Genomic DNA, 22,027 nt, shown 5'->3' on the forward strand with positions numbered 1-22,027 from the left:
AAGAATAAACCAAATAATGGATGAGTGAATACTTTTTAAAAAAAATATCTTATTAAGGCTATTTCCACTACTAAATAATAATAAAATGAGATTATAGAGTTCGATCCAAGTGGCCAATCGTACTATTAGAACCCTTGCTATCCAAAGAAACGATTGTAAACAGTAGGCTTTATTTATGTACCGTTCCACATGGAGGCGCTGATCAGCAGTTACAACACACGCGCACACCGATACACACCTACACACCTCAGCCTCAGGTTATGTGCGTTCACTACACCACTATGCTCTGACATGGCGGCCAATGGTATATTTTTGTTTAATATATTGAGATTTTTTTTCTACGAGTGTTGTCTACCAACGTGTGTGTGTGTGTGACTTAATATTTTGCGTGTGTTTAAATCTTTAAGTGTGATTAAATTCTTAGTCGATCTAATAATTAGGAATATAAACAATGGATTTGGATCATAGTGATAGTCCCATCATGAATGAAAGTGTGATAAATAACATAATAATATCAACAGGTTCTCCCGTTGGGGATGCCTTCGCCGATTCTTATGACCTGTCCGTTGATGATAACAGGAGAAATGAAGAAAAGAAATCCAGCTATGGACGGTAAGACAAAGAAGATTTTTTTTGTTTAATTAAATAAAATCTTTGGCCAATAGTGTACATAGTAGATCTATATAGACATATATTCTACTTTTGGCCTTAATTATTAAAATTCGTTTTGTTGGCGAAACGAAATTGATAATGTAATTGTAAACATCCGGTGCTACCCACCTAAAAATAAATAATAATATACCAACACACAGAAACATCCACTAATCTTACAAAGGGGCCTAGCGTAAATATCTAGTGTAGATTCTAGATAGTATAGATGATTATTCTAGAATCTAGTAGGCTGACGTATTCAGTCCAAATTCAATCAAAATGCCTACGTCATACTTCATAGTCTAAATTTATGTCATGTGTCGTCTTGACTGAAGACTTAAACTTAAGCCAAAGCTGATTCAATAGTATTAATTATTATAGTTTTTATACTCATACTGAATTTTGAATTTGAATACATTAAATTTAAAATTTACTTAGACTTACTTAGAAAGAATAGAGAATAGATTTTTCCTAGTACTAAAACTAAAATACTAAAATTAAATACTAAATAGATCTAGATCTAGTACTTACTAATAACTTAGATCTAAATCTAGGAGCTACTTGAAAGTTGAATACTTAGACTCTATAACTTAACTTTGAGTAAATTATAAATATATACTAAATCTTTACTCTAGATTAGTCTAGATCTAGATAGAATTGATGATAGATATACTATAATAATTTATTATAATACTACTATAGATTAGATCTCGATTAATTTAATGAAGTTTAGAATGTGTCGTCTATGTTCTAGTACATTCTAGATCTAGACTCTACTATAAATTAAATGAGATCTAGATCTATATAGATTATAGATATATATAGATCTAGTACTACTCAAGTGCTTGTTCAATGTTTGTAGATTCTATAGATTGGTATAAAGTATAATAAGTTAACAAGAAATGAAGAATGAGTCATCATTTCAAAAAAAAGTTAAAAATAAAGGACAAACATCAAAATGCCTCTTAAACTGAGACGTAAGTAACAGCTGATGCTGTTTTACAAGCATAGGCATATTAATGAACCTGGGTTTCCATCACATTTATTCAATAGATTCATTGGCATCTGGCACCAATATGTTATTTAAACTTTACCAAACAAGCATCAGTCTCATAATAAAAATACCATCCTTATTAAGCCTACTTGGAAGCCAACACAATAATTGATTTCACTGTATAGTCCTTTAAAAAGTTTTAAGAGATCATTTCTAGTTAGAACTGGTTTTAAAGGACATGCAAGATAAATATTACCCGTGATAATCCCATACAAGTCAATGCAACATGTCCTCAAGTGACTTAAGCTGAAGTATAAGAAATGTTAAAAGTACCAGTAAACTAAACCTACTAAGTACTGTATGGTACAGTATGCTACTTAGTTCAATAAAGCCCACATCTGCTGAGAACTTTATCAAGCTATGTCAAGTGTAGACAGCAAAAGTGCTGGCAAGACCCATGTCAAAGTGGTGGCTGCTGGTGGTCAACAGAACTCAAAATCTGCCAAACAATATCCATCATCAGCATCAAAATATGGACAAGCAAGTGGTTCATTGCCTATTTATAAATACAGGTGTGTGTCTATTTGACAGTCAGTGTTGTCAGCTTAAACAACAAAATTCTTCTCTGGTTCTGTATTTGGTAGGTTCTGCTTTTAGATCCTGATCTAAGCTAGAACTCAAGATTATTGTCCATCGAACATTATTAGGTTGCTGATATTAGATGGGTAAGGTAGAAGTGGTTGGTCATACTGCGGATCACCTGCTATGAAATCTATTAAGGATTAGAGCTACAAGGTCCCTTTAAATCACCTATGGCCTTGGTTGGAATAGAAGCAGAGACTCTTACACCCTGGTTCCTTCTAAATGGTCAGTAGCATTCTGGGTTTTGGGTAAATTATTCCTCTATAACTTTTGCTCTTAGATCTCTGCCTGAAGGTCACTCACCCTGGGGAATCCCTCAATATTCCTATTAAGTTACCACTGTCACGACCCGTTTCTCCCCCTCTCGTTACTACTTCATTTTACCTCATTTTAATATATATGTACCAGTATAATTACATTGGCTCTTTTTGTCTAGTGATGACTCTCACTCTTGATGTGTGTAATTATTTTGTCTGCAAAATTATTAGAGTAATTTGAGTATATATATATATTTAACTAATGACAACAATGTCACAACATCAATGACCACATAATGAATACTGATAAACTCAAACTCTCTAATTAAAACTAATATTTAATATTCTAAGTAGGGCATCGATGGTCACTTTAAAATCATGTACTAAATGTAATAATTGACTGATGAATGAATTGATAACTGTAGACACAAATTAGTAATAACATAAAATAATAACATAAGACAAGTGGCTTCAATACTAAATACTAATAAACCCATGGTATTTGTTAACATAATAAACAATAAAGACATAATCAACAACACGGCAATTAGTCACCCATGCCAATTAGACCACCATGGCTACTCCCTCCTCCATGCACTGTACCCAGCGCCGCAGACTGCATTAGAGGTCAGTACCGCTGTCCATGTCATCTGATGCCAATCACTGTATGTCGCTCATCGTCTTGCTAACTGGTCTTCACCACTGTCGCTAACATCTATCCTGTCTTATCAACGATTAGACTGTCATATACTCAAGGCTGCTACCCAGACTGCCATCTACCGCCTCGAACTCTGACTTGGACTCACGGACTCTCATTTAATCTGACTGAGACTGTCACTCTAAATAAACAAATAACCAAGATATCACTAACAACTAGCTAAAGTGCCATTCTATTTATTCATAATCGACTAACATCTAATGCTAGATATATAACTAATAAAAACATATGTTCTTACCCTGGTCCCTTAGAATTAATTCCTACATGTTGTCTCTGGCAAATGACTCACACCTCTTGGAGCCAAGATCACGAGCCAGCCTCAGCGACTTGCTCCCAATGTCTGTATGTGTTGTTCACCAGAAAATGCCTAGCACATGACACACGTCCCTGCTAACAATACATGGTGCTGTGTCCCAACTGCCCCAAAACTTTATATAAGCGGAGACCCTAACCCACGCCTAAACTAACGCTACTAAATCTTCTGTGTCTGTCCCGTCCTACGGGTATCAAGTCGCCCTACAAGCTATACATCTAAGTGTCACAACATTCCTACCCTTTGTCTGTTCTCTGTCAATTCTGTCGGTGAGCTGTGAAAAGACCTTAACATTGCTCACACACACACGTCCTGAAAAAAAGTCCTGTCTAAAGGCATATGAGTCTTTTTTTAAATGTCTAATTTCATGTGATTATATTTTTTTCTTTTACATCTTATAAAGAACCAAGCTTCCTGTACCCATGTTTTCCAGATCAGACTTTAGTTTCTGGAGTATTCTCAAACAATGTATTGGAAAGGTAACAAGAAATCTTTAATCTGTAAAAGCTATTGTGTACATCTAATAATAATAATAATGTTTATTGAGGCTTTAACTGTCAAACTTCATTGCATGGGTGTAACTGATTTTTTTTTTTCGATGGAAGGAGGATTTAGTTCTCTCTCCCCCCCCCCCCCCCAATACACACACACACATGTGTGTGTATATGTGTAATTTCTTTTCATTACATTCTGGCTCTTCATTCTTTCCGACTTTTTTGTACCCTAGCATTGGCTCTCACTTTAGTTAATGGAAAGACGGTAGACACCCCGCCTTTCTAGCTGAGGGAGGTCTGTGAGCTACCCTTGGGGGGGGGGGGTGAGAGGGCAAGAATTATTTTTGGCATTTCAAATATAAACAGTACATTATCCTATCCTGATACTCTTCTACTTAAAAAATTGTAGATCAAAAACCAAATTTGCTATTCACTGCACTTTATTAATGGAGCCCTGATAGAAAATGGTAACTATAGTTTGCTTTTTTTTTTATTGGATGGGGTGATAAACTGCAAAACCCCTTTTGACTACGCTCATGATTTTTTTTTAGTAAATATGGCTTTGCTTTTCCTTTTTTAACCCTGTTAGTTACGATCATGGACTTTGGTAATTGTAGTTTGGTTTAGATATTTTATCAAAAATGGGAGTTTTATTTGCAAAACCATCTGTTGGGGGGTTTTAAACTCCAAACCCTGGCTCATAGAATTAGGTGACTGTTGCTTGCTTTAGCTTTATATTGAAGAGAGGGGGGGGGGTGTTTCAACATCAAAGAAATATTTTTAAGGGGTTTTAAATTTAACGCCCTCTTCCCCCTTGGTTCGGCTCATGGAATTTGTTGACTGTCTTTTGCTTTATTTTTTGGTTTATCAAAGAGGGAAGTTAACCTGAAAAACCCCTGGATGGGAGATTTTAAATTCAAATCCCTCTTTGGCTGTGCTTGGGCAAGTGTTGATTTAACAATAAATCTCACCTTCTATAAGAAACAAAATTAAAGCAGAAAAATTTCCCCCATCCCCAAAAGGGAGAAGAATTTTCCATTTTAGTTTGTTGATAAAACAATCAACTTTGTGATCTGTTAATTGTATAGAGCTTTGCTTATATTTAAACAAAATATATTAATCATTTGAATTCAAAATGTTTACTTAATTTTGCAGGAGCTTTCAAAGATTACTATGCCAGTTGTGTTTAATGAGCCTTTGAGTTTTATACAGAGGCTAGCAGAGTATATGGAGTATGCACCATTGATAGAAAAAGCAGCCAATTGTGATAATCCTATAGAAAGGATGGAGGTGAGTCATAGGGGTAGGAGTGAATGCTTAATCTTTATATGATTGTATCATATTTTTTTTACAGACTGCTTGTAAATGATATCTCTTTAATGTGCTCTGATAGATATCATTTCGATGTGGATTCTCTTGGAGCACATTATTGATTATAAAAAAGTAATAAGTAAAGTTTCTCTTTCAGACCTTGCAATCTATTGGTCAGACAATGTAAATCATATCTGATTCTGTGTCCACAGAGAGTGTCATGTGGCCAGCACATTGATCAACCGCCTTTACTTTTCCCCAACTAATGTCAGGATTTGAACCTGGGACCCTCTGCTTTGGAAGCCGAGTGCTTTAACACTCAGTCGCCACACCTCCATTATTGGATATAAAACATATTATTTGTTTCTAAGTAGAATAAAACTAAAGATTGTCTTAGTTGGAAATATCTAAAGTTAGATTTCAGCCAGCCTCAAGTACTTTGAAATGCTTAACATTCTTAATTTATTTTCACTATTGCTAATTCTTCATGTAAGTTTTTTGTTTAAGTGATCCAAAGCTCAGAGGGTAAAGTCTCAGTGGAGACACTTATAAACCATGAACATTTCTATGAAAATAGAGGCCTGAACTTGGGCTCTCTTTGAGTTAAACAAGGTCCCTATGCTTTAATAAAACTAGACTCTATTGAATTCATAGAATTATCACTACAGAACTTCTTTAACATGAGTCTCCTCCCTCATTGTTTTCAGTATGTAACAGCTTTTGCCATATCAGCTCTGTCTTCAAATTGGGAAAGAATTGGGAAACCCTTCAATCCATTACTTGGGGAAACTTTTGAACTTGACAGGTAATAAAAATATCATGTTCACGCTCTTAACTTAAACATATGTTTTAAAAATATTGTACATAAATATATTATTATGTGACTTCATCATAATATAAATATATTATAATTTGAGCTTCATCAGAATTAAAAAACAAATGTTTTGGGCTGTTTAAAAATATTTTTTTATAACAAATTTTTTTCTTCTAAATCTTTAAGTGTTTACAAAAAAACAATGGTAAATTAAAACTTGCATTAAATATAAAAAAACAACAACAACCAAAAGTCAGGCACCCCAAAGGCAAACCATGAATACGGTGGCTTGATTATGTAGAGGCAGATCTACAATAGCTAAAAATCCAGGCATGGAGACGTAAAGTACAGGATAGATCAAAATGGAGAGATGTGATAAAGCAGGCCAGTGCCCTTCTTGGGCTGTAGCACCACTGGGATGGATGGATTAAATATCCAAAGTTGACATTTCTTTTCTAAAATCAAAATGTCTAAAACATTATTAAAATGATATCTTTTTTATTTGTATCAACATTAGAGATTAAGCCTTGGGCCACCCCAAACCTCCTATCATCTTCAGATTGTAGCTGCTTGGCTGCCTGAGATGCATGAAATCTGTACTCAGTATATTTGTTTAGGCAAAGATTTAATTGCTTGGGGCTAATTTATCTGGTTAAATAGTAAACAAAGGAAAAGAAGTGGGGGGGGGGGGGAAGCAAACTTTTATTAATTTGTTCGGAAGCTCAAAATTGGATCCAGTAAAATCTGCCCATTTGGAGTATCACCAGAAAATGCCGACCACTTCCTCCAAAACTGCTCTCTTTACCAAGAGGCCAGTATAAGACATTGTCCCCAAATCACCCCAATAGAAAGAAAACTATATGGAGAGCTCCCTGATTTGGAAACTACTGCGCAGTTCATCTCATGTATTGGTCTAGTCATATGAACACTCCAACATAACAATGAGAATGATGAAGAAGAAGAAGAATTCATTTGTTAAATGGAAGATTTTGTTAAACACTATATATCATGTATTACCAGTGTTCTATAGTACATCAAGTACATCACAGTAAGTATTCCAGTGGTTGTACCTCATAGGTGTACTGGAAAACAAGTGATGTGTGTCAGCCATATTAACCATTTTTTTTCCAACAAGTGCCCCTTAAGAAGACTTTTAATTTCTATTTCCATCAATGTGCTAAACAGAACAATATGATCAAAGTATAATTCTGATTCAAAATTATTTTGCCCATCTTAAACATTTACTTTTGAGATTTACATTACTGGGCCTTATTTAAGAGACTTTTTTTTTATTCCATAGAGCTCTTTAAGTTTTTACGGTTACCTATTAATTTATTAATTACAGTGTTGGTCGGTAATTTCAATAGTCACAATTCTAGCTTTATTTTTAAATATCAAATTATTGAACCTTGACTTGGCCTTGACATGTAAACATTTAGATTGTAAGACTTTCTTCCCTACATAAAAGAATGTTAATTTATAAAATAATGTTCAGGTAAATGAGATCTAATATTGTTCTCTCTTTTTTGTCTGTCAGACCTGACCTTGGTTTCAGGTTCATGGGAGAACAAGTCAGTCATCATCCTCCTATCACAGCGGTATACGCTGAGGGCAAGGCCTACGCCTTACACGGTTCTATACAGCCTAAGCTCAAGTTTTGGGGAAAGACTGTTGAGATTAGTCCTAAGGGACATATATATTTAGAACTACATAAGTAAGTCATATAAAATCTGTATTATTTAGATCTACTTTTAGTTAAGACTAGAAAGTACCAATAACTTATTGTTTAAACCATTTCAGTAAATTTTAAGAGTAATAATTGTGTAATAATAATGTTTAGACAGTCTGCTATTAATTATTATTGCTTAAAAACTTTAGACAAAGACTTGTAACAGAACAGGAGTAAAATCAAAAAGCAATAGAGTAAAAAATGATATGTTTGATTGTCATATCGCATTTATGATTATATGCTTTGATTAAAATAATTAAATGTCAAATTATAATTTGATTGTTGAGGGCCATTTTTACAAAGCTTATATCAAGTCACTCTGTCTGTAAACATGGTTTTAGATCATCTGTCATCAGGTGCTCCTGGAGCTTGAGAACCACTGGCATGGACATATTGTTTCCTTCTTTTCATCATCCTGTTAAATTTTCTTTGACTCATGTTTTTTTGTTTTAATTTATTGACAGTTATAAAGAAACTTACACATGGCAGAATGTCAATTGTTGTATACACAATGTGATAGTAGGCTCTTTGTGGGTGGAGCATGTAAGTGATCACACATTTTCATTCAATGATCATTACAACTCTTGCTGCCATGCTAACACTTCTTTAATTCTCAAAATCTGTGTTTTAAATCTTTTGTACTTGGCAATGCATAAATATATTTTATGAAATATTATTGACTAAATAAAATTAGGAACATCTTCTGGTTGTAATAATAAAGTTTTCTCTTTTTTTTTTTCAAGCACCATATTCAACTGTATTGAGAAATTTATTATTGTTCAACAATATACATTTGACTAAAACCTCCAACCAAGAAAGTTATTAGCAAAGCATAGCATATGGCAGGGGTGGTTTACCTTTTTCTCTTGAGGGCTGCATTTTATAAAATCTGGGAATGTGGGGCCACATATAATATATACACTTAACCCACAAATGAACAGTTGTACTTAAGGTGAAGTATTTAATTGCTTGCTCTCATGCATAATGTTTTGGAACTGTGGAACTAGTTTGCTAGTTGTTATCCTCGTGACTGTTTTCAAATTACAGTCATTTAGCATCAACCTGTTCTTACAATTATTTATTTTCAAACAAAAAAAAAAGATTGTTCACTGATGTATGTGGAACCAAATAATGTGAAACTTTAAAAGCAAAGTTTTTGAAGTGTAGCAAGACCCATACAAATCCCATGGAAGAACTGACTTGAATTCCTCTTTCAGGTCATAATTTGCTTGGAGGTATGTCCTCTGGAGTACAATCAGCTGAATGAGGGTATTGAAAACTGTTTCCAAGTTCTTGTCTTGAAATTTGAAAGCAAAATTCACAGTGGGATGTCTTTAATTATATTTTCATTTATATTCTACTTTTCCATTGTCGCCCAGAGTGCCGCAACTCAGGGTGCCCTTGCCAGACTGTTGGGCCACCCCTAACTAGGTCTATCTTGAAATCAACAAAGGCATGAAAGTTGAAAGTTTTTCTTGCAGGGTATCCTGAGGTTTAAAACCTGCTTGTTCCTCTGAGATAATTTTGTCTATTAATGGTTTTAGGTGGTTAATTACATACATACCTCAACTTCAGTAAAATGTAAAAAAAAAAAAAATATTCTTCTTATATATATAAAGAATCATATCTAAAAATATTATTTAAAAAAAAAATATTTTAAAGTTTGCTTTCATGTCTGCATTGTTTCAAAAACTTGAACTTGTTAGTGTTTCCATCTTGTGCTATACAGTCCCATTGAGACATTTGGAGCTTTCATGACCTCTCTGTACATTTGTTTCCTCAGTATGGCACAATGGAAATCACCTGCAATAACAGCAACGTAAAGGCAGTTGTCAATTTCCATCAGAGCGGCTGGTTTGCTAAAGATCTCCATCATGTTGATGGCTACATATATGACGGCAAGTAAGTCATGCTTAGACAGTCACCTAGTTTTTGTCAAAATCTTTTTTTTTTTACACACCACTGAACACAGTTGATAATCCAAAACCCTTTACCATGTTCCTACTACTTTATAGCCACTACCTTTATTTAACTGTTATAACATTATGTAATTTATTTTTTTTGGCTTAGAAAGAAAGAGCGTGCACTCTATGGCAGCTGGGTGCTTGGTATTTACTCCTGTCCACCAAATGAGTATGACAAGTTCGTAAGCGACACTGAAGCCATGGCTAGATACCGCTCCAAGGTAACTTTACACTCTCTCAGCGTATTTTTTTTTACATTTGGCTTTCTACTTGCATAAAGATCATTCTATTTTGTAACATGTATACATTGTCTGTTGCAATGGTCCATGTCATGTATCTGTTGATCATAAACATTAATATTCATTTACAGTAGAACATTCTTTCAACAAAAGTCTTAGTACCACCGTATGATTTTATTCAAACAAAAACTCCAAAAACATTCAATAGATAAATATAGTTGACCCAATAGCTACTAGGCCCATACCCTTGCAGTATAGCTCAAAATACTATGCTGGGGGTGGAGGGGTTTAACTCCAAATCACAAATAGAATGAGATTACAAAATATATTATTTAAACAATATCTAATAATAACAAAAAAATACTTTTTACAAAAAAGAGAAAAATAGATTACCTTTATAACGATATATAATTTCAATAAGTTTTACACAATTAAACTTACATATAGAATATATAAAGACAAAGATGTTTTTAAGTGCCTGATTGACTTTTTTTTTCAAACCAGTGTGCCCTCCTCCTAACCCAATAACATGTGTTATTGCTGGTACCCACCAACATTTATTCAAAGACCTGTAGAGTTAATTAGTGGAGACTTAATAGGCCTGTACACCAAACATTATGTTTATATATAAAATATGTTGAGGTCTTGAGCATTTACTGGCTTCCACTGGGTGTCCTGAGGCCCTTAGTGGTGGGATGCATGTTCGATTGACTAAGTACATTTGAACTTGGCTTGGTGACCTATGAAGGGGACTCAGGTTTGACACCCGACTCGAGCAGAGTTGTGTGTACTGACAAAAACCTTCTCCCAGATACCTACTCCCCCAACTGGTCCACAAATGAGCATGAAAGTAGCGCACTATATAATAGCTATAATTAAATTACCGTTATTTCTATCGTGCCATCATGTTTGAAAAGTTAAATAAATTTAACTACTATCCTCACCAATGTCGTATACACCCCTAACTAGGTCTATTATAGACAAGACAAAGACAAAGAAAACCTTTGCTTTATTGTAACTTGATTGATTCGAAGTCAGACCAGGCTTGTAGGCTCTGAAATTAGCTTAAATATTGGTTGTACCTAGAAAACAATACATTTGGTTTTGTAGAAGCATGTTAATGACTGAAAACTAATTCATTGCCACCACTTGTGTTGCTTCAGATTATGCTAATTAATAGCTTTGAATTTAATACAATGTTTTAATGTACAATTTTCTATTTTTAAAAATGGTGATTTAATTTTATACTTTGATTTATACTTTATAATTTGGTATAAGAGCAAGTAAACTGAAGATGTTATGTCAGAATTTTTTTAATCATATTTTGAGTAGCGGTAAAGTTTTTAAAAATTTATTACAAAAGTCTTTTTAGTTGGTTTATTAATAGACTAAAAACAGTCATTATTCTGCAAGACATTTGAAATTGTAGGTTTTAATGAAATGATGATAGTGTTAGTACAAATCTTTCTTGCAACCTTTGATCTCTCATGACCTGCCTCTGTCTTTCTTTACTTGCCAGTATGAGAGCAGTGTAAGTATCTGTAGACTTCTGCTTGATGTGTTCAATGTTGTTGCTTTCTGTTGCTTTTTTTTAAAAACCTTTTCTTCTTTAATGTTTTCTAAAAATTGAATATTTAACTTGGTTATTATTACTGAGATTTGCAAGTATTTTTTATTTTAAATGTTCCCTTTATGTTAGAAATGTTACTTGTAGTGTTTTAAGGAAAGAAAAGCTTTAAGTTTAGTATTCATTTAATAACATTTATATATGACAAATATGATATTTGTGGGGATAAGTGATTGGTCATCAAATACAGCTTTATTTACCTTTGTTATCAACTTAAAACAGACTATAATTAAATCAAAAAGAAGATATTTACTGCCAATTTTGTCTTCGAGAAAGGATGAATGGCAATGATGATAGTGTGGTTAAGTGTTGGACTGGAAACTCAGGGATTTAAAGACTTTGAAAGTATTTTTAATAGATTTTTTAAAAGTCGTCCTGAGTCCACTCATCTTAAATCCTTTCTTAATGGGGGGGGGAGGGGGGCTCTTGGCAACCAAAACCAGTGAACTAAACGGCACCTTGCTTACTCTTTACATAAACAAAATTTATTTCACATTCAATATACGGTACTCACCATTGTATTGTACCATACATTTACATTTATTTATACAGAATGTCTTCTCATTATTCGCTTTAGTTGTACAAATATTTGTCACAGTCATAACACAATGACAAATGTAATGATTTGGGCTTTGGGGGAAGTTAGTATTTAAACATGTAATATTTATATAATCTTGAACAGTTAGTAATTAAAATGCAATATTTACATTAATCTTGAGCAGTTAGTATTTAACATGTAATGTCAACATACGAGAGGGTAATGATAATAAAATTTAGTTTTTCTCACTAATCCAGATTTAATTTTTGGTTTTAAATAGAAAAATTTAGTTGTGTATTTTTTATGACTGATGATAATGTCAATGCATGTGTACTCTATAAAATATTGGATAACAAGTAAAATGTATAAATCTGTAGCTTCTTATATCATTTCATGAATAGTGCAGAGCAGATGTACAACAACTAAATTTAGATATGTCAGTGACATACTTTACTTCTGATGTTGTCTTAAATTTGTCTATGAAGTTACAAATCCCAGAATTCAAGATGGATTTATAATAGCTATTGCATATTATCTTAATCTGTGTCAGATGTGACAAAATATGTAAGTCACAGCTAGGGCTGTGTAGCAATGTTGAAACAACCCTTTAATCTTCCTAAATCTCCAGACTTACAAGCATTTTAAATTAGCATTGTATTGGTCACATATTATCATGTAAGCAATAGCCATCTTAAAAGCATATCTTAAAAGTATCATTGGTACTTTGATTGTTTTACCCTTGGTAAATATCTAAAAAGACTAACGTTTTGAAATCAACACATTAATAATGGTGTAAAAAAAGGATGCTTTTGTATTTAGATATTCTGGTAGTGAAACATGTCTTATTCTTTAGAGCTTGTTTCTTTCTTTTTGAGTTCCTTTATGTTGGATGATTTATTTTAGTTGAGTATATTTAAATTTTTTAAAGAAATTAACTGTAGGATGTCTAAACAAAAAAATATTCTTACATTTTTGGGGTCAAGATGTCAATATTGTTTTGTCATTCTTACTAGCCAAAACTCTTGTCTCAATAAATAACACCTAACATACTATGTCTAAAAGCTATTTTGTACTTAAGATTGATATACAAAAACAATCACTTTAATGTATAATAGGTACAGGTGGTTTCTAGAGTTTTTTTGTTTTTTTTTTGGGGGGGGGGGGTAGACAGTTTTCACTTGTTCCCTTTATAACAAAAAAAAACTAGACATTTGATAATAATAATAAAAAGTAAAGGATTTACAAAAAAAACAACAATAAATTAGATATATAAATGTCATATATAAAATGAATGAAAAAAATTGGGAATGCATTTTTTTTATTAAAGATGTATCGTGGTCTGAAATGATAAAATTTAATCACAAAGTTAAAATACATTTTTTTAAAATTATTTGTTGTTTTCTTTTTAATACTATTTCATTTCTGTTAACCAGGATAAAAAAGACAAAGAAAACCAAAAGGCGACATTGATTACCTACAACTATCAACTTCCAGGTCAGAAAACTTTATGGCTGGTCAATCCTCGATCACCAGAATCAGCAGAAGTAAGACCTTGACCATTTTCATTTTCTATTTAAACAGGATGAGTATCATATCTCAGCCTTAGTCCAGATAAAAAAAATCTTTTTTTTACTGTAATCACATAGGTTTATGACTTGATTAGACTTGCGCTTTTCTTCAGAAAGGAAGATATTTACCTTCTAGCCCAAACCTCCAGCAGCATGGTAGGGGTGATGATGGTGGTGTTAGCACTCAGAACTGTAGTGGCAACAGTCCAAGAGCAACAAAATAAAATTAGAATACTAATGCTGTTCCCTGCTGGTTAATAACATTGCCTACTCTGAGATATGTAATTAGTAAAAATTATTCTATCGTAAAATTTAAAAAATTTAACTACTAAATAAAGCATTGACTGTTGACATGTAGTTTTAGAACAAGCTCAATCTTCTCAAATCAAAGATTAAAATTTCTAAGATAAGATTGAACAGGATAAAGACTTAGACTGGTGCAACAGCTATATTCTCTATATGTTATATATCGACTACCATTTGAGTTTCTATATGTTAAATGTAACCATTTATGTACAAAGCCATCAGTCTGATAATAGAGAGGGTAAGGAAAGGATTTCTGAAGAAGAAGGGTTTGGCACTGAAAATTAAAATGATGCAGCTTCTTTATTCTGGGAGCATAGGACACAAGTTGTGTTTGAATCATTGCTACTACTTTTTGTGTTTTCTCTGACAGTACTACCACTTCTCTCTGTTCTCCATGACACTGAATGAGCTTCTTCCTGGCATGCTGGAAGCTCTGCCTCCCACTGATTCACGTCTGCGACCTGACATTAGAAGTATGGAGGAAGGCAAAATAGGTCAGTATGGTGTTTGAGTAGAAACAAATACTAGTTGAATTTTTTATAGAAATTTTTGAGTCTAAATGAAGTTTCAATTGGGACAAATAAATCTTTTAGCCAAGTAAAATTTAGCAATTTTTCTGAATTTGGGATGTGTGAATGACATACACACTTTGGATACCCCTTCAAGTTGGTGATTACCTAAAAAATAGTTTTAAAAGTTCCCCTTTCAGACCTTGCAATCTATAGGGCAGATAATTTAAAGATCATATGTGGCCCATAGTTAACGAGGGTGTGGTATGGCCAGCACAACGACCAATCGCCTTTACTTTTCCCCAACTAATGTTAGGTACCCAGTAGAGGCATCCAAAGATTCTGAAACTAAAAATCCCAGGTTGTGAATCCAGGACCCCGGTTTGGAAGCCAAGTGCTTTATCTCTCAGCCACCGTGCCTCTGAGTACCTAAATGTGTCAGAGACATCTTCTCCCCCATTCCTCCACAGATCCACAAAAAGAATAGACCATAGAGTATTGACCATGTGATAGCTTAAAAGATGCGCTATTCAAAATGAAATCAAGTTTTGGACTAGAAGACCAAGCCTTATAGTTAGATTTAGCTAAAAATATTTAATACTAAAGTAACATTTCTACAATCGAAAAGCCCTACAAAAAAAAAAATTTAACTGTGAAATTGAGGGTTTACCAGTACATACAGACATCTGTAGCAGAAAGGGATAAAGTGATATAAAATCCTGTAAAAAATTAAAATTTGCTGATCACTTAATGGTTTTATTTGTTTGAATTATTAACTAGCTTTTGATTATTTATTTTTTTGGTCACTTTAACTTTTACATTATATTTTTTCTTTGTTCTGCAGATCAATCAGCTGAGGAGAAAAACAGAGTAGAAGAAAAACAACGAGAAGCGAGGAAAGAAAGGAAAAAGAAAAGTAAAGATTGGCAGCCCAGGTAGGTCACCAATAGAGCTAAGTCTTTGTACCAGTTTTGTTGTGGGCAGACAAGGTAGGTCACCCAAACTAGTAGTCTTTGTACCAGTTTTGTTTAGACTAGGTAGGTCATCGAAACCAGGTGAGCTAAGTTTTTGTACCAGTTTTGTTGTAGGCAGCCCAGGTAGGTCACCCAAACCAATAGATGTCTTTGTACCAGTTTTGTTTTGGGCAGCTCAGGTAGGTCCTCCAAACCAGTTGAGCTATCTCATATTAGTTTTCTTGAGATATTAGCATTAGTCTCTTTTCAAAGTATTCATTGTGAAAATGTGAAATATTTTCTTGACATTCTAAATCCAAATACATGCAATTTGTTGCTTGGATAGAAGCTAGAAGAAGCTCCTGAAGTCTATAACTGCAAGGTAGTTAGGGTTTGGGATAGGAGTACCTCTCTCTCTAAAGAATAGCTCTACTAGACAGAGAACTATTGTATTTATACTGGTCTTTAAAAGGTTATCTTGAACATGTCCCATATAACATTCAAGAAGAAACTTGAAACTCAGAAGCAATACAAAGTAGTTTCTATTAATCTAAGTGTGCATTTAAATGGCTTATTCATCATTATAGTTATTATAATGTTTTATAGCAACTTTTTCCTTGTCATTTCAGATGGTTCACCCTACGGAAAGTCGGAGGTCATGAAGAATGGATATTTAACCGCAACTACTGGCAAAGAAACTGGCAAGATTGTGCTGATATCTTTTGATCTCTCACTCTCAAATAAACTGCACAAGTAGATTTTCTTTTTTTTTTACAAACTTTCTGCAAGGAATTAATTCATATGCTGTTTAGGCTGTTAGCAGAGTGCTAATTAAGTCATGTTTTGTCAACTCATATTTCGAGCAAGCTTTGTCTGGCCTAATTAGGTCATGGTTTGTCAACTCCATTTAGAAAAAGCTATGTCCAGGTCTAATTATGTCATGATTGGTCAACTTTATTTAGAGAAAGCGTTGTGAGACCTAATTAGGTCCTGGTTTATCAGACCAAATTAAGTCTATTTTTTCATGTACACAAGAGGAAAAAAAAAAAGCTGTTTCTGAGATATTTTTTAAGCATTCTGGATTATCTGTTGAAGATATTTCTTTTCTTCTATTGTACATAAATTGACTGGCAGGGATCTGATGTGTGTTGTTAAATCTGCATGAGAGAGCTACATATGTTTCAGATATGTAAAGAAATGGTCATGATTTATTTATTGCATTGTTAACAGTTTATGGTTTTCTGGGTTTGTTTTTATTTTCCATTCTCTGTGCTAAAGCTGCTATAGATTTCAAGCAATAAAACAAGTTGGTAGAACTTTTTAATATATATATATTTTGATGCTAGTAGTACAGCTGTCAGTCAACTTTTGTGTCCCTTTTTCTGTAATAGCTGTGCCACTATCCTGGAAACTTGGTGGTTTGACACAATTTTTTTTATTTGTTAATGTGAAGATCTAGAAGTCATAAAATTGATAATTTTTTGGGTGTCATCTTCCACTTTCCTTTCTTTTCCCATGTTGTGAACTGAATAGTTCAAACAAAAATTTTTTTTTCTTACTAGCATTCCTAATTCCAATTTTTTTTTGTCCAGCATTAAAACAAGCCAGTGTGTTATGTGTAGTCAAATCTATATAGGCTACATACATGTGTGTACATATTTGAATGTGTGTGTTTATCTTACATTGTCTGTTAGAACCAATGGTATTCTTCGAACTGTTGTGTTAACATTGGGCAGCTCTAGTTAAAAGTGCTACCACGTCTGGAAATCCTGAAATATAAATTAGCAATCTTATCCTGTTGGGTTACTTCGAGATATTTAAACTAATGTTTGTTAGACAGATGTTATATTTAAACAAATATTAGTTTAGATTGTCATTATATTTAAACAAATGTTTGTTAGATAGCCATAAATGACATTTTCTTATCCATTCTTTTTGATATTGGTGGAAAGGGTGTAACCTTTTTTTCTCTTTTAGGAAAGATGGTGAAGCCACTTGAATTTCTGTTAAACCTTCAAAGTTTTAACCAATCCAATTTTGTATATGCCTACATCAAAAAACTTTGTTGGTTTTATTCTTTACTCCCTCGTTTATTATCCTGAATAATTTAAACACAAGGAATATTTATACCTGGACTTGTACTAGTGTAGACCAGTGAGTGTCTACTTCACCATGCTGGCCCAGCTGCTGGTGGCATAATGAGTTTGTTGTTTGCATTTTTGTTTAAAGAAGCTTTAAAATGCAACTATTTATAGAACACCTACTTCTGAGCAATGATCAACAAACTTCTATTACACTGACCCCCAGCTTATGCTAGAAAAGTACTTCAATTTTAAATACATGTGTTCATGTTATTAAGAAGACATTGTACAAAATATTAACTGACTAGATGCTGTCACAAACTGAACTTTATAACTAATATGAGTTTACTGTATATAAAAGTTAACCATTGTAAGTTGTCATGACGCAGGGCCTTAGCAAGATTTTAGAGCTTCTCAATTAAAGATTGTTGCTCTCTATATTCCAAATCTATTTTTGATTCTTTTTACTAGATTAGTATTTTTTATTTTTTTCTCTGTACTGGTAAGTGAAAGTTTAATCAGATTTTAATGGGTTTTTTATTTATTTATTTATTTCAATGATAAAATATATTTTTTAGAACTTTTTTTTTGTTGAGAAAATTCATACTAAGGTGTTAAAATTTCGCATGTGTCATGTGACTACCACTCGATAGCTGTGTGTGTTAATGTGATATTGAACACACTTTGCATAACTATCACAGAAACAAAGATCTCACATTGTCTAATGTACTAGTTCTCTGAGCTTTTTTTTTACCCAGTTGTGACTAGCTACCACTAATGTTCTTTTGGGTTGCTCTGGCTTGATATTGAAAACATCAGCAAAAGGATAAATTATCGAGGGCTACATGTATTATTATACATCCATAACTTGTGAGTAGGAATGAAATCATAAGTACGTCTATTCTTTTCTTTCTTTTTTCTACTCCCCATGACTTTTTATATTAAGAAGTGCAAGCTGCGTTACATGTGACAGCGAATTATGTTGCATGTAGCTGGGTGTGTATTGCTCAGCGTTTCCCCATACATTAGGGAAATCAGTTTTAGGCTCTGCTACTAGTGTTACCATTATAGAACATTAGGGAAATCAGTTTTAGGTTCTGCTGCTAGTGTTACGTTTCCTCAAACTTTAAGATTCTTTAAAACAAGTGTTTGTATCACTCAGTGTAGAGCATTAGCTCCTTTTAAATATCACTTAAAGCCTTTTGGTAATACAATACGTCAGGACTTCATTAAATGCATATAAACTATAAGAATTTTAAAACGGCTTGAAATCATGCAGAAATGACAATATTGCCACTTACCCTTACAGTTGAGCAGTAAGTTTAGAGCAGCATGGGGAGGGGGGGGGGACTGACTGTATAGCCCAAATCTCTTTCTACTCTATTGATGTATACATGTATAGAACTTACATTGTATGACCCAGTGCCTATTTTAGAGGTACAGTATCTGTAAGTGATTTGTAACATTAGAAATATAGAATAGCTATGCAGTGCTGTTCTTGACTACTATACACACAAAATAATGTTCTTATATAATATCAGTGTCTGGAGCTCTGTACAAAAAAGTGCATGCTTCCCACTGACCTAGAGATCCAGTACAAATGGAACAGATCATGGGTGAGGCTTTAAGCGAAACTATACTAGCATACTGGGCATGATTGAGTACATTTAATGCTTACTTGTTAAATATCAGTAGTTTTACTGTTGCAGTAAATGACACATTCTGCTATTAGAAGTGGATGTAAACAAAATAGTTGGCTTTTTTTTTTTCCCAACCTACAAAAACATTTCACTTGTATGGTAACACTAACAATTACTAGCATTGAGAACTGGTTTGGATTTTCTTTGCAGTTTTATTTTTTCAGGGAAGAATAAAATGTTGTAGATTGAAATTCTGGTCTCCCCTTGTGTTTTTTTTTCTCTTTGATCTTTGAAGTTAATGAACTTTTTTTAAAAAAAGGTTAATGACTGAACTTTTATTTGATTGCAGTTTTCTATTTTCCACAATTTTTAGAGAATAACTTGGTAGATGTTTTATTTCTTTACAATTTTAATCAAACTTTTTTGTTAGATTTGTGATTTCTAAAATAATTTTTAAGGGATTTACATGTATAAAATTATTTTTTTTACCATACTACCCAAAATGTTGAGTCTATATATAAAAAGGTAAAAAAGTGCAACAGAAAAATAGTGTTTTACCAGAGTTAACCTACTGGTGTATTTTGTTTAGGCAGAAGATAATGTGATTTGATAGCACTTTATATATTAATATAACTGCAATACGTAGTTAAGAACTTCTAAAGAAATGGAACTTATCTATGACACATTGAAATAAACAATATTATGTTAAAAGTCTATTGGGGTAATGGTCAAACCAGTTGCTTCTAAACTTCTCAGAGCCATGTGTATTGAAGACATTTTGTTTTTCAATCCAGACTTAAATTTTGAAACAGTCAACAATTACACTGTTACAGTTGTTACCTGCAATTCAGTTTACATCTTCTACATTTCATACTTCTGCTTACAAACTACATGTCCATGAAAGAGAAGCCTGTATTTTTATGTTAGTGTATAATAATTGGTTTCCTATGTTTAGCATAATATTCTGAATGTTGTGCAGCTAATATTTCAAATGAAATATGCAATATGTTTGTTTATAGCCTGTTATGTCGAATGTTGGACTGAAATGTTGACAATTTTTTTTCCTTAAAAAATGCAAAACATTGACACCTATATTTAAAACCACCGTTTGTTGTGTTGCATAGTTTAAGCCAACAAAACCACACTTTTAGTGCCTGTGTGTTTGAATCCAGTAGTTTATACTGTTAATGCTTGTGTGTTTGAATTCAGTAGTTCTGTGTTCATTCTGTACATGCAGCTCCATCAAGCACTAAATAAAGAATGTAAACAACACAAAAACATGTTCTTGTTCTGATTTGGTGTTAACAGGGGTTTTTACATAGCTTATATCAACTCACTCTGTCTATGACATGACATGAATCAATAAAAAAACAAAACAATTAGATAATTTATTACTGGTAATTCATTATTTTGTTTAATAGCAACAAGTGAAACCAATACTTCAGTATTCATATATATGGCTAAATTTGCTGGGTTTAGTCCCCTTAAATAATTGTTAACACTATTTCTCCCTCATGCATTCTCCGATCAAGTTGATACTCTAGACAATTATTTATTGTACCTAACAAAACATGAATCAATATAACAAAAATACTCAATTAGTCAATTATTTTGTTTGATATCGAATAAGGGAAGTAACTTGTACATTATTGGTAAAGTTTTAAGGTTTTTAAAGGTTTTACTCTAGATAAGCTTTGGTTTCTGTTTCTACTTTGAGATATAGCAGCGGATCTATTGCTAGGTGTGGATCCTGATAAAGACATCTAGTGTTTAGCACTCTTGACCTAAAGCAAGATATTTATTTCTTAGTCTTCTGAAGCTTGAGGATCTGATGCTGTCAAGGCTTTCCCAATTGCTACAAATTTCAAATCCAAGTTTATATGTGCTCATCAGCTTTAGCCAGTTCTTCTGAGACATTTTATTTCACAAGTGGTGAGTCTCAGTTTGATCCCTGTTTTGTATTCCATTCAATGAGACTTCAATCACAAAGTATCCATCAATGTTTGCTGTACACATTAAACACAAACACATTCAAAACAAAAAATCAAAATATAACAGAAAGATTGTTTTTCTCCACTTGATTTTTTGTGGTTAGTGTAATTTATTTGTTTGGCCTGTGTTCATACAAGAATCATGCTTACAGATGAAAACTATCTACCTACTTCCTACATGAAAAAAAAAAAAGATTAGGCATCTCATGACTTCAGTCCTGACTGTATATGCATACATTCTCTTATCAATAAACTATCTTGTTTTCACATTCTCTTATCAATAAACTATCTTGTTTTCATTTGAAATGAATACAAATGTAGCTTTGTGCTTATCCAGTATGGCCAGTGCTTAAAATATTTCTAATGTGCTCACCACTAGGAAAAGGGGTAGGGGCAAGAATACAAGGAAAGTCTGGCAGAGCGCCCAAAAACAGCTAGGCCAACTAATAGAGGGGCTCCAGTTTGAATCCCGACTCTAGCAGAGTTGTGTTTGCTAATGCCTAACGGCAGCTAAGAAACCTTATTCTGGTTTACAAAAGAGATTGGATCATAATGCTCTGAGCATGAAAGTTGCGTTATATAAAAGGAATTTGTTTAAAAGTTGTAATGGTGTGTGAATGTCTAAATTTAATTCTGTTTCATTTGTTAGAGGAATAGAACAAGAATGACTTGATACATTTATAGGTCA

General features: G+C 33.1%; 1 protein-coding gene across 4 annotated transcripts in view; it reads left to right on the forward strand.

The window, feature by feature from the left end:
• Positions 1-20,626, forward strand: part of LOC106056289 (oxysterol-binding protein-related protein 1-like) — a 64,740-nt gene extending 44,114 nt beyond the window's left edge. For 3 of the 4 annotated variants that reach the window (XM_013212965.2, XM_056016330.1, XM_056016329.1), the window contains 12 exons: positions 522-612; positions 3,979-4,054; positions 5,225-5,359; positions 6,088-6,185; positions 7,732-7,908; positions 8,388-8,466; positions 9,707-9,825; positions 9,994-10,108; positions 13,725-13,835; positions 14,536-14,659; positions 15,519-15,609; positions 16,257-20,626. In XM_013212965.2, the coding sequence (XP_013068419.2) occupies positions 522-612; positions 3,979-4,054; positions 5,225-5,359; positions 6,088-6,185; positions 7,732-7,908; positions 8,388-8,466; positions 9,707-9,825; positions 9,994-10,108; positions 13,725-13,835; positions 14,536-14,659; positions 15,519-15,609; positions 16,257-16,353 (1,313 nt within the window). In that variant the 3' untranslated portion in view covers positions 16,354-20,626. Of the gene's footprint in view, positions 1-521; positions 613-3,978; positions 4,055-5,224; positions 5,360-6,087; positions 6,186-7,731; positions 7,909-8,387; positions 8,467-9,706; positions 9,826-9,993; positions 10,109-11,645; positions 12,138-13,724; positions 13,836-14,535; positions 14,660-15,518; positions 15,610-16,256 lie in introns of those variants that run through there. The other variant, XM_056016331.1, reaches the window with a different exon arrangement.
• The last annotated feature ends 1,401 nt before the right edge of the window (positions 20,627-22,027 follow it).

This window comes from Biomphalaria glabrata, chromosome 17, assembly GCF_947242115.1.
Source record: "Biomphalaria glabrata chromosome 17, xgBioGlab47.1, whole genome shotgun sequence".
Classification (NCBI taxonomy): domain Eukaryota; kingdom Metazoa; phylum Mollusca; class Gastropoda; family Planorbidae; genus Biomphalaria; species Biomphalaria glabrata.